The sequence below is a fragment of the Orycteropus afer genome, unplaced genomic scaffold, assembly GCF_000298275.1.
Source record: "Orycteropus afer afer isolate SDZICR_OR568_19922 unplaced genomic scaffold, OryAfe1.0 scaffold00023, whole genome shotgun sequence".
Classification (NCBI taxonomy): domain Eukaryota; kingdom Metazoa; phylum Chordata; class Mammalia; order Tubulidentata; family Orycteropodidae; genus Orycteropus; species Orycteropus afer.
In genome coordinates, this window is record NW_006921610.1 from 4,985,258 (window position 1) to 4,998,522 (window position 13,265).

At 39.6% G+C, this 13,265-nt stretch overlaps 1 protein-coding gene across 1 annotated transcript in view; it reads left to right on the forward strand.

Annotated features, from left to right (window-relative positions):
* Window positions 1–13,265, forward strand: part of NEB (nebulin) — a 260,540-nt gene that overhangs the window by 46,616 nt on the left and 200,659 nt on the right. The window contains 7 exon segments of the mRNA XM_042783652.1: window positions 1,169–1,366; window positions 2,760–2,867; window positions 5,619–5,717; window positions 8,202–8,306; window positions 8,397–8,504; window positions 10,869–11,180; window positions 11,286–11,492. Of these exon segments, the coding sequence (XP_042639586.1) occupies window positions 1,169–1,366; window positions 2,760–2,867; window positions 5,619–5,717; window positions 8,202–8,306; window positions 8,397–8,504; window positions 10,869–11,180; window positions 11,286–11,492 (1,137 nt within the window).

The following is a 13,265-nucleotide window of genomic DNA, read 5'->3' on the forward strand; positions in this document are numbered from 1 at the left end:
TCCTACTTCCGTAGTGATACTGCCTCGGAAACCCAAGGAGGGGTCGCTATGAGTCAGGGCCAACTCGACGGCAAACAACAACAACAACAACAACACCCTTGCTTGGCTCAATGTCTTTAAAACTTATATGGTTGTGAAGAGATAGGATGAGTTTAGAATTTCCTAAAGAGAGTGGATCAGAATATTTTCTGTCTATTAAGGTAATTGGCGAATAATGATGAAGCTGGGACTTTGATCTAATTAGCACCTTTTCTAACTAGTCCAGAAAACCAGCCAATGAAAGTGCCGCCTGAGACTCAGAAAGACATTTGGTTTATGAGAACACTGTACATAAGGACAAAGGTTACTTTAATGTTTCCATTTCACAAACTTTTCTCCTTTGAGATCTTAATAACTGCTGCAATCTGAAGCTTCTTTTAAATTGTTACCAAAATTAAACTTGGTAACAAAAAAACCTTGGGGATTCTCAGTGGGATGGATCTACTGTCAAAAGTGTTATTGTTATGTGCCGTCGAGTCAGCCCTGACTCATAGCGACCCCTCCTTGGGTTTCCGAGGCAGTATCACTACGGAAGTAGGATTGCCCAACCTTCCTTCCAAGGAGTGGCTGGTGGGTTTGAACCGCCAGCCTTCTGGTGAGCAGGCAAGTGTCTTAGCCACTATGCATGTTAAAAAAGCAGAACTATCCACTTAAAAAGGACTGTAGGAAAGCAAAAGGTTGTCTACAAATGAAATACTGATTTTATAACATCAGAAGTAGGGAATGATTGTCATGCAATTTTGATTCATTTTTTTAAATGCTTCTTTATTAAGAACTCCAAAGTTCAGATTACAGTAGTACAAATAATGTCTGTTAGTGGTCCTTGAAAAACGCTGTTTAAGAAAAAAAATAATTCCTGAAGCAGAAGCCCTGGCCCATTCATGGTGTGTGCTGTGACTTTCTGACAGTTACTCTTTGATCTAAAAGACATTTGCAAAGATCTATCTGTGTACTTTTTTCTGAGAGGTTTCAGCAATGTGTAACATATGAACAACTTTTAGGACAAAATAACTACTCTGATATCTGGATCTGTTTCTCCATCTTGTATTTATTGTTGAACAGAGATCTCTGAACTTTTCTTGAAATTACTAAGGATATGTGGTAATAAATAGTAATTTCCTATTCACAGCGTGAGTATCGAAAAGATTATGAAAAGTCAAAAACAGTCTACACAGCACCTCTTGATATGGTCCAAGTCACTCAAGCAAAGAAATCTCAGGAAATTGCCAGTGATGTGGATTATAAGCATCTCTTACACAATTACAGCTACCCACCAGATAGCATCAACGTGGAGCTTGCCAAAAAGGCTTATGCACTACAGAGCGATGTAAGTAAAAAGGTTTTCTCCATTCTTTCCTTTAAAGATTGAAAATGATTTCTAAATCAAGTTATTTTTGGCACTTCTCAAAGGTATCTGCATAGGCTGGTTGACTTTATCCTCTCTATATAGCAAATATATAATGGGAAACTTTTTCCCTTGTATTTCCATAAGAACACATTCTTCAGTGTTTGAGAGACTGGGGTATGGTGTGCATTCCATCACTGTTTTCCTTTAGGAAAGGTATTCACATTCCTGAGTTTCAGACTCATCTCTTGTAAAACTGAAATAAACTAAAGGTATTACTTTGAAGAGCAAATGCATGTGAAGTACTTAGTGTGGTGCCAGGCCCTAGTGAGTTCTCAGTAATCATTCAGTATTACCATCACCATTTTTATAATATTCACTTTCATCATTTTCAGTAATTTTACATAAATTGCTAGATTTTCTGGAAATAGAATTCTTACATCATTTACAGCTACAACTTTTGTAATATTTGTTTTTCTTTCTGCAACCAATTAAGTATCTTTGCTATACAATTAGATACTTTGTGCTAACAATTCTATTTTACACAATACGATTCTATTTTACACAATAGTTTAATTTGTTATTTGTTTAATTTTATTATGTTTCTTCTTCCTAAATAGATTGTAAGTATCTCATGGGCTGGAAGCAAATACTTTCATGATTTTTTGTCAATTCTGTTCTATCATTGATTCTCCACTAAAAGGCCCATACTAAAGAACAACAATCTAGAGTACAACTACCTATGGCCAGACAGCAAGAGTTGCTCATTATTTTAGTTGCATTATGTAAATGTCCCCAAAATAGAACCAATTACAGATAGTAATTGCTCCCCAATAAACAAATTCACCATTGCAACTTTCAAGTATATCATTACCAGTGTAGAAGCACTACTAAGCTAGTCATTGCACATGAGGTCAGTGTGTACAAGCACTTGTCACATATAACTGTTCTCAAGTCTTGTGTAGTCAGAAAATGGTCAAAATTATGCACCTACAATATGGCCTTCAGTCCTAATTTGACCATAGAAGCATAATATTTAAAGTTTCAGTGAGCAAATATGTCACATTTGATTATCTAAATATAACAATTTCATTTACTCTTCTAAATACAGCTTTGAATTTAGCATTTTCCAGATTGGAATTAGAATTCCACATGCTTCCATTCAGTTGGCAATAGGATGGAATGGAATATATGCCAATTACAAGAGAAGCAAAAACCTAAGTGCTGTAAAAATCTCTCACCAAGGAAATGTTTAAAATCATGTATGGAGTAATGAATCTGATCAGAAATCTTTAAAAACACCATTTTGGGTAAAATGTTATTGATTTTACTTAATAAGGAGCAAAGAAATATAATCTTTCTCTTGGTGTTTTAGGTTGAATACAAAGCTGACTACAACAGCTGGATGAAAGGTTGTGGCTGGGTTCCATATGGATCCTTAGAAATGGAAAAGGTCAAGCGAGCTTCAGACATCCTTAATGAGGTAAATCCACCAGTTATGTCTTATTGAGAGATTTCTGAATGTATCCTCTTAAAAATCCTCAAAACCATGAAAAGCCCTTTTTTCCAGCATCATATGCTAGTGATTGTTACTGAGGAAAAAAACTTACTATAGGAATTATCCAGGTAGATAAGCCTATCACTTTGCATCACCAAGATTATGTATGGTAACCATTTCTGATAGAAATATTTTAACAACTTTTTTTTGGGTAAAATTTACATGCCACAAAATCCCCCAATTTTAAGTGTACAGTTTGACACATTCTAATAAATTTATACATATAAATCTTAACAAGTTCAAATTGTGCAGTCATCACCCCAATGTACACTAGAAAAGGAATAATCTACATTGGAATAACAGGAGCTAGAAGTTGCCATCTTCAAACTGGGACACTTGCCCAATGTGTCCTGAGTCCCCTCAGCACTTTAGTAATAACTCCTGTACTATTCACATTAAAGGAGCTCTGGTTGTGTAGTGCCTAAGGCATTTTACTGCTAACCAGAAGGCAGGTGGTTGAAACCCACCAGCCACTCCTTGGAAGGATGGTCGGGCAATCTACTTCCGTAGTGATACCTTCTCAGAAACCCAAGGAGGGGTCTCTATGAGTTGGATCTGATTCAATAGCAGTGCATTGCATTTTATGTTTATCTACATTAAGTCTTGCAAAGCAAAGGTCCTCTCTCTCTTATTAGTCATCCTATCTGTTGTTCTAGTTCTTCAATTCTTTCTTCTCAAACAGGGAGCTTCTTTACTCCAGGGAAAATTACATCCTTAAGAACTTGTAAATGTCATGCAAAAACACTACAAATCCTGCTAGCTTTTCCGCCAATCCTGTAGGAAACTTTATGATGTTTCTGGACTCTGTTTGGCCTAGAACACCTTCTTTCATGTCAGAAGCAGGAAATTAGCAACTACTTTAGGTCTGGTTCCTGAGAGTTGTATTGGTGTGTACTGCCCCAAACAATCTAAAATTGAACTGATTTTTTTTTTTTTTTAATTTTTACTGTGATTTGGGTGAAAGTTTACAGAGCAAATTCACTTTCCATACAGCAGCTCACATATACTTTATCTCAAGACATTGACTGCAATTTCCCACAATTCAGCAGTTTCCCTCCCCCTTCCTCCCCATAGTTACCTCTTCCCCTTGTCCTTCCTTCTTATTCACTCCTGCCCTCTGAGCCATCTCCCTGTGCATGCACAGCCCTTCTATTTTCTCATGATTGATCTGTCCAAGAAGTGTCTACCTAATGTAAATGTTCAGCTGATATGCCTGTCTTTTCTTTGGTTGGAAGCTCATGGGAGTGAGTTCAATTCCAGACCTGAAGGACAGCTAGGGGCCATAGTCTCAGTGGTTCCATCAGGCTCTATCAGACCAGCAAACTTGATCCTTTTTTTTTTCCCAGTGATTTTGAATTTTGTTCCACATTGTTCTCCCACTCTATCCATGATCTTCTGCATAGATCCCCCTCTGAGTGGTTGACAGTGGTAGCCAGGCACCATCCAGTTCTTCTGGTCTTAATAGTTGTATAGACTGAGAATCACGTGGTATACCAGTCGCTTGGTCTAATTATTTCCATGCATCTTTGGTTTTCTTCATTCTTCTTTGTTCTGGATGAGGAGACACCCATCATTACATCTAGATGGCTGCTTGCAAGCTTTTATGATACCAGTCACTGCTTGCCAAAGTAGGATGTGGAACAATATTTTTGTGTAGTATGTTTTGCCAATTGCAACTACAGTTTGCAACTACAGCCCTGAGCCCATGTGTCCAACTACTTGCTCCCTCTAGGTAGCTGTCTGTGGCTTGTCCCTTGTCAGCTCTACTATATACCTGGGAATTCTTACAGAACATGCAAATACACTTGTAGAAACATTGTCTGACAACCCTATATATGGTCATATATGGTCATGGGCACACTCCCCACTTCATAGACATACCAATTAATAGTTCAACCTATTCACCCATCTATCCAACCATAGATCAATGTTTGCTTTCACTGACAATGCAGTACTATATGTGCAGAAGAGTTCATCTTTGTTGTCTGTACCTCCCATGCACTTCTCTATGTTGTCCTCTTCCTCAGTGCCACCATGTTGATCATTCACATTTGGTACATTGCCCTTCTCTTCACCCAAATCAATACTTGTCTCTATGTATTTAACAGTGTTCCCTCCCCTTCCCTCTGACCCCTGGTAACCAACAAGAAAATTGCCTTACATATATAAATCTTTCCTTGACTTTTACAATAACTGACTAATACAATATTTGTCCTTCTGTGATTGACTTGGGAGCTCTGGTGGCATAGTGCCTAAGGCATTTTACTGCTAACCAGAAGGCTGATGGTTCACACCCACCAGACACTCCATGGAGGAAAGGTTGAGCAATCTACTTCCTAGTGATACTGCCTCAGAAACCCAAGCAGGGGGTCGCTATGAGTCGGGTATGACTCCATGGCAGTGAGTTTGTTTTTTTGTTTGTGATTGACTCAGTTCACTCAGCATAATGTCCTCCAAGTTCATCCATGTCATGTGGTGTTTTGTACATTAAAATTGAACTGATTTCTTAAACTTTTGTTTTTACATTGTATTCATTTTTTTTAAGCCACCAAGAATCTAGTATTTTTGTATTTTAAAATAAGGAAGAAACCATCCAAAGTAAATTTCAAGGATTTTTATGTTAGCCTTTGGTGAAAAGTAATATAATTGTTCTTCTTTTATCAATTTGCCAAACAGAAAAAATATCGCCAGCACCCAGACACTCTCAAGTTTACCTCTATTGAAGATGCTCCTATTACAGTACAATCTAAAATTAACCAGGCCCAGAGGAGTGATGTAAGTATTAATCCTGACTATATTTTAATAAATGTTAACCATGTAAATGTTAAATGATACAAATGCATTTGTATTTCACATGTACTGATCACCTATTTTTCTTATGCAATCTAAACAGCCCTAATTACATTAGCTACTGTATGACTGCCACTGATTGTCATTAATAAGTTACACTCAACTCATTTCTTTAGAGCATTATGTGCAAAAGCACAATACACCTACTCCTCACATATCAACTATCTCATTATCTGATATTTCACATTTATGATAATAGTAAAAAAAATCTACTATCCAACTCTTTTGTGCATTAATGATGCATGTCTGGCAGTAACAAATGCTAAAGTCCCTGACTCCCTGACTGGTGGACTGCATGTGATCAGGAGGGGTGAGGGGATGTGGTCTCCCCTAGCTGCTGCGGTGTCCAGGTGGAGCTGAATGTGTCTGGCGTGGGACTTGTTGGGACAGGATGCTGTCCAGCATGTGCTGGGTGCCCACAGAAGGCTGAAGGTGGGGAAGCAGCCACCAGTGTCCCTAGGAAGGAGTGGGATGCTGGAGTCTGGCCCCAGCTCTCAGTCCTGAGGGGTAGCAGGGTTGGTCTGTCCTGTTGTCAGAAGAAACCTTGAGACAGGGCACTTGGGTGCCCCAGGTCTGCAGGACCCCACGTCAGCTAACTGGCACCTGTGCAGCCCCTCATGATTCCTCAATGCCCCCTCCTGAGTGGGTACAAGTGAGTCTACCTGAGTGGGGGTGGGGTCAGGGGGTGAGTGACCAGCAGCAGATGCAGTTTAAGGTCAAGGGCAGAGGCTGCCTGGCCATCATGGCCTCAGAGGAAGATTGTTGATTCTCATGGGGACATGGTAGTGGGTCGGGGGACAGGAGCAGGGCTGCCCAGTAAGAATGGGAGGATGCTCAGGTAAGGGGAACCCAGTAGGAAGTGTGCCTCTCCCTACAGTATGCAAGCCCTTCTGCCTGTTAACAGGGAACTCACTGCCCCCACAAAAGCCAACAAGGATATTTTAGGCTCAATGAGGGGATAAGCCGAGGCCACTCATCCTGAAAATATGGTGACAGCAGGAGAAGGAGGGGGCATTGGAGATGGGGAGGGGTTGGTACTTGGGCCACCCTGGCTCTGGAGGACTGACTGGCCCTCCCCTGTGAGTGGTGGTGGGGGATGAGCTCTCCTCAAGCAATGTGGGAGAGGGGGAGTTGGTAGTTGCAGATGATCTCAGCAGGTGCCTGAGAGGATGTCTATTGTTCAGGTGAAGGGGTGAGGTGATGTGGTCATCATCCATTTTTTGTATAACACCAATTTTCGTGTAACATCTTGTTGTTGTTGTTGTTATGTGCCGTGGAGTTGGACCCGACTCATAGCGACGCCTCCTTGGGTTTCCGAGGCAGTATCACTATGGAAGTAGATTGCCCCATCTTCCTTCCAAGGAGTGGCTGGTGGGTTTTAACCACGAGCCTTCTGGTTAGCAGTCAAGTGTCTTAGCCACTATGCTACCAGCGCTCCTGTGTAACATCTTAGTCTTCGGAAAGTAACCATGTTGATAAGTGATAAATGGAGGATCACCACATTGGATTGCAAAATGCAGGATGACTAGGTCATTACATAACTGCTAAATTTCATCATTACATAACTGCCAAATTTCATTATTATGTACCTGTCAAGCCACTGAGAATCATGGCCCAGCCAAGTTGACACAAAACCTTAACCATCTCTACCAGCATTACTGTTGCAACTTGGTGTTCATTACTGCCAGACATATATCATTAATGTGCAAAATAGCCACAGAGTAGATCTTTCACTATGGTTGTAAATGTGAAATACTGGATAATGAGGTAGTTGATAAGTAAGGAGTAGGTGTTTTGCATTGACTGTCCTTTCAAATATTTGACATTGCTTTCCAAGGAAAGGGTAAGAAAGGCTTCTTTAAATAACAAGAATAGCTACAAACCTATTTCTAGGACAGGCCATAAGAATGAATATTAGCACTACATCATACAGAGAAGCAGTTTTAAGTGAGAGGAAACACAAACATCACATATTGTCAAAACTCCCCTTAAAGTCCCTTTCATTGCCCACAGATATAGGTGGTGGTTGGTATATTCCACTTATGCTCCTTTCCTGTACAGGGAAAGTATCTGTAGGTTAGCATTTCACTAGGTCTCTTACCCTGTCACTTCCACAAGGTGCCCCAACTGAAGTCCAGAAGTTTCCAGTACATACCAAGGGATCTTTGCCAAGGTTGAACACCAGAACCATAACAACTCTATGGAATTGCATATGAGCCCTTGAATGCCTACAGATATTTACAGTTGCACTTGGGGATGGCACAGACAGTGTCTTTCATTAAAAAAAAAAGAAAAATCTCTGTGCAGGATGATCCACTCAGAATTGTTTTCCCCTACGCCATTTGTGCTTTCCTTTGTTTGCTTGTTTTGTGTATGTATATGTGCTTATTTGTTTATTTTATCTTCCAGATTGTTTACAAAGCCAAAGGAGAGGAAATTCTTCACAAATACAATCTGCCAGCTGACTTGCCCCAGTTCATTCAGGCTAAAGTCAATGCCTACAACATCAGTGAGGTGTGTGTGTGTGGACAGTGTCACTGATGTGTTGCTAAGCCTTTTCTAAGATGGCCTCTGAGCTATACTCAAATGTTATTTTTCTTTCAGAATATGTACAAAGCAGACTTGAAAGATTTGAGTAAGAAGGGATATGACCTGAGGAGCGATGCTATTCCAATCAAAGCTGCCAAGGCTGCCAGGCAGGCAGCAAGTGATGTAAGTCCAGTAGCTGGTCACATTTGAGTAACCAGAATATGTGTATGGCATAGAATTCTGACCTAGTGGCTTATCAAAAAGTCACCATGCCTGATGTCCATGCCCACTGAAGCAAATCTGGTTGAAAATAATTCAGGAAGGATGGTGCCCTACAGAAGTTTGAGTTTTCCTGAGGCAAAAGCTTTACATAATTGCTTACTGATAAGTTCTAACCAAGTACCCTAAGTTAAAATTCTCATCTCAATTTCCATACAAGTTCATGTTGTTTCTCTTGTGGAAATAAGAAATTACTATTTAGGTCATAGGTGCTCTGGTGGTGTAGTGCCTAAGGCATTTGACTGCTAACCAGAAGGCTGGCAGTTCAAACCTATTAGCCACTCCTCCAAAGGAAGACTGGGCAATCTATTTCCTTAGAGATATAGCCTCAGAAACCCAAAGAAGGGTTGCTAAGAGCTAGAACCGACTTGACGGCAGTGACTTTTTTTTTTTTTTTTTTTTTTTAATTTCAGTCATTGTTGTTGTTGTTGTTGTTGTTGTGTGCCGTCGAGTCGGCCCCGACTCATAGCGACCCCTCCTTGGGTTTTCGAGGCAGTATCACTACGGAAGTAGGATTGCCCAACCTTCCTTCCGAGGAGTGGCTGGTGGGTTTGAACTGCCAGCCGTCTGGTTAGCAGGCAAGTGACTTAGCCACTATGCTACCAGAGCTCCTTTTTTCAGTCATAATGACCATAAATAAAAAAATTTATTTTCTCAAAACTTTCTTAATTTATATGATTTCCCTCTTTCCCTTACTTCTCTCTTTGTACTTCATTCCTTCTAAAGACTCAGGTTTCACAGCCCCTAAGAGTCAGTCATTAAGTTCCAATAAAGTTACCAATTTTATTTCTTATCCTGTCTTGCTTCAGCCCAAATGTGAACTGAAGTCACTTTGCTGTTTGAGATTTAAATGAAATTTATTCAAGTCCCAATCTGTTGGCCTGTAGGACAACCTTCCCAGGATTTCTGCAAAGACTTTGAGATTTTCATGCTTGTGATCCACTCTGGCTCCTGGTTTACATAAACTGGTCTCTTTAGCTCATCTGCCCTCTCTCTTCTGAGTCTACTTCTCTTTCTGTTCTGTGTGACCCACAGATAGAACATAGCCCCTTCTGTTTTATTCATCTCTAGTCCCAAACATAACTTTAGTGGTTGTTTGAAATGAGGAAGAGGTTTGCATTGCACCAATGTGAATATGTTACCAAAACCAAAACCAAACTCACTACCGTTGAGCAGGATGTGACTCACAGTGACCCTTCCTTGAGTTTCTGAGGTGGTATCACTATGGAAATAGATTGCCCAATCTTCCTTCCAAGGAGTGGCTAGCGGGTTTGAACCACCAACCTTCTGGTTAGCGGTCTATTGCGTTAGGCACTGCACCACCAGAGTAGGTGGAATAATAAAGCCCTTTCCCTTAAAGTCCTGCCAGCCAGAATTGCTCTCTGGCTTCCCCTTTCTCTGTGGGTGCTGTCCCACATCCAGGTTGCAGATCTTTCTGGGTTTTTTTTTTTTTTTTTTCACTCTGTTTTTCTGTCACTCCCCCCACAACACCATACATATCCCCTTCCCCTCACAGCTGTTTCTCATTTTTCTAGATCCTCCCTAGGTCTTCCCAAGGAAGCTCAATTCACCTCATTTTATTATTCAGCACCAACTAGCTTTTACCCCCTACTGGCTTTGGGTCTTCCATTGAATAGCCAATGACTAACTGAAATTCTCTATGGATGAAGTAGCCAGCTACTTGGAGTCTATTTCTTTAGCAAAAAAAAAAAAAAAGCAAACACCCAAACTCACTTCTGTCGAGTCCATTCTGACTCATAGCGACCCTTCCTTGGGTTTCCCGAGGTGGTATCTCTAAGAAAGTAGATTGCCCAGCTTTCCTTCCAAGGAGTGGCTGGTGGGTTTGAACTGCCAGACTTCTGGTTAGCAGTCAAATGCCTTAGGTACTACTCCACCAGAACTCCCATTTCTTTAGCAGTATAACATAAATGGTAGGGATTTTTCAAATATATACCTCTTCTTCATTCTTGATAACTGTCTAATTGAAAAAGAAAAATACAGAGATTTATACTGCCATTGATATGATTTATGGTAATATTACCACCCCAGCCACTCTTGGATGGGACTAGCAAAGCATCTACAGCCAGTCGAATGAGACCTGAATAATATTAAAAAAAAAACCTGACTGTATTTCAAAATACATACAAATGACTAATTATTTAAGTAGAGTTATATCTGGGAAGCTCAATGGCTTCAAATCATGGCCTTATTGTTTAGTAAAATCTTCATTATTACATTAAAAAACATGCCCACCTTTGTTTGTTACAGGTTCAATACAAGAAAGATTATGAAAAAGCCAAAGGGAAAATGGTTGGTTTCCAAAGTCTACAAGATGATCCAAAACTGGTTCATTATGTGAAAGTGGCCAAGCTACAATCAGACCGTGAGTACAAAAAAGACTATGAAAAGACAAAGACCAGATACAACACACCCCATGACATGTTCAACGTTGTGGCAGCTAAGAAAGCTCAAGATATCGTCAGCAATGTCAACTATAAGCATCCTCTCCATCATTACACCTACCTGCCTGACGCCATGGACCTGGAATTGTCTAAGAACATGATGCATATTCAGAGTGATGTAAGTGACATTAACTTGGCAAGAGAATCTCCGTCTAAATTCAGAGCCAGATAGGAAAGAAAGCATTGCGTGCACGCCCACTCCTCTTTTCTCTCTTTGCTGTAGAATGCCTACAAGGAAGACTATAACTCCTGGATGAAAGGCATTGGCTGGATCCCTATTGGCAGTCTTGAAGTGGAAAAAGTTAGAAAGGCAGGGGATGCCCTGAATGAAAAGAAGTACAGGCAGCATCCAGACACCATCAAATTCACCAGCATTGTCGACTCTCCAGTTATGGTCCAGGCCAAACAAAATACACAGCAAGTTAGCGATGTAAGTATAGCAAAAGAAAGGGGGCAGAAGATGTGGAGGGAGATGTTTTCTTAAAAATAAATATCAGCTCAAAATTCTTATTCTTCTGAGCCAATAAATTTTCATTTAAAAATTATTTTATTTGTTCCGTTAATAAATAAAATTATCATTACTTTTAGTTTGAACCCTAACATTTTCTTTTTCTTCTAGTTTGCTTTTTGACCTATCTTTTTAAAACTTCTTCCTGTTTAATTGCTCTTGAAGTACTGTGCTTCTGGATAAATTTGACATGTTGCAAAAAACTCTACCTCAGTACTATATACACACACACATAGAGTTTAAGTTCAGATCCCAGCCACTTTATCATGGCAAATTTACCCTATTCAACTGTATCTTAAGTTGCTCATGTTTGCTTTTCATATATAAAACACAACACAAGAATATAATGATTCTGCTTATTATACATACGAGTATATGTGTTTGCTCCTCAGAATTCATCATGCATAATTATGAGAGACTTTTTCACTCATGTCTTGCTGGGGATTATATATTACTTAGCTGTCTATCAACGAGCAATGTATATTCTCTATTAAAAGTCAGATCTAAAGGAAAATTTGGTGTATAGCAGAGTTAAAAGGACATCAAAAACATTCACTCATTAATTCATTTAATGAATGTTTTGAACACCATGTTCCAGGCACTGGATTATGTGCTGATGGTATAAAGGTGAAATAGACAAGGACTAGTGGGAGGGATATGTTTATATCCAAGGCCATGCTGCGAGATGACTCCTAAAGAGAGGCACATGTGAAATACAATGGAACTAAGGAAAGTGTGGATTCCACCAAAAGGGACCATGTAATAAAAATCAAAGGAAAAAATGGGAGGACAGTCAAGAGGTTTAGAATTGTAATCAGATCATTAAGGCTCTTACAGGCTAATATTTGGAGTTGAGACACCACAGGGTAGGTAGCAGGAAATGTTGAAGTTTTTTAATCCACCTGATCAAATCTGTCATTTAAAAATAACCCTGGCAAAAAGCTCAGAGATTGTACTGGGGAGAGAGGAGGCTGGAAATAAAGAGATGAATTAGAAGTCTGTTACAAAAGTCCAAAGAAAGCCTTTTTCAGACATAAACTTAGAACGTCACAATGTGGAAAAAGATGTTTAGGAGACAGAATTGATGGGATTTGGTGAGTACTTAGCTATGGGTCTTAAAGGCAGTGAGGAATTAATGATAACTGTTAGGTTCTTTGAAGCAATTAGTTAATATTTGGGATTTAATTGGGATATCAGCCATTTCAGACCTAACTTGCATGGGGAGCTTTGGTGGCGTAGTGGCTAAGGAATTTGACTGCTAACCAGAAGGCTGGCAGTTCAAACCTGCCAGCCACTCCTCAGAAGGAAAATTGGGCAATCTACTTCCATAGTGATACCACCTCAGAAACCCAAGGAGAGGTCTCCATGAGTCAGAATCGATTTGATGGCAGTGAGTTTGGTTTTTGGTGTAATACATATACACCAGTCTACATATGATATTCCAAATAGTCCCTGGGAAAAAGGAGTTTATATGCTAAGAATATCTATTTCTGATTCTAGTTCTGTTTTAGTTTTAGATATTATGTAATTCATTTATTTTCCCTTACCAAGAAGAAGTACAATTAGATTGCTACATTATATATTTTGACATCTTTAAGTGAAAAGTGTATATAATTCTTTAAAATGGCAAATCATATAAACATGAAATGATAAACCTTTTGCGTGTACTGACTTCGTGCACAAAAACCCAAAAAA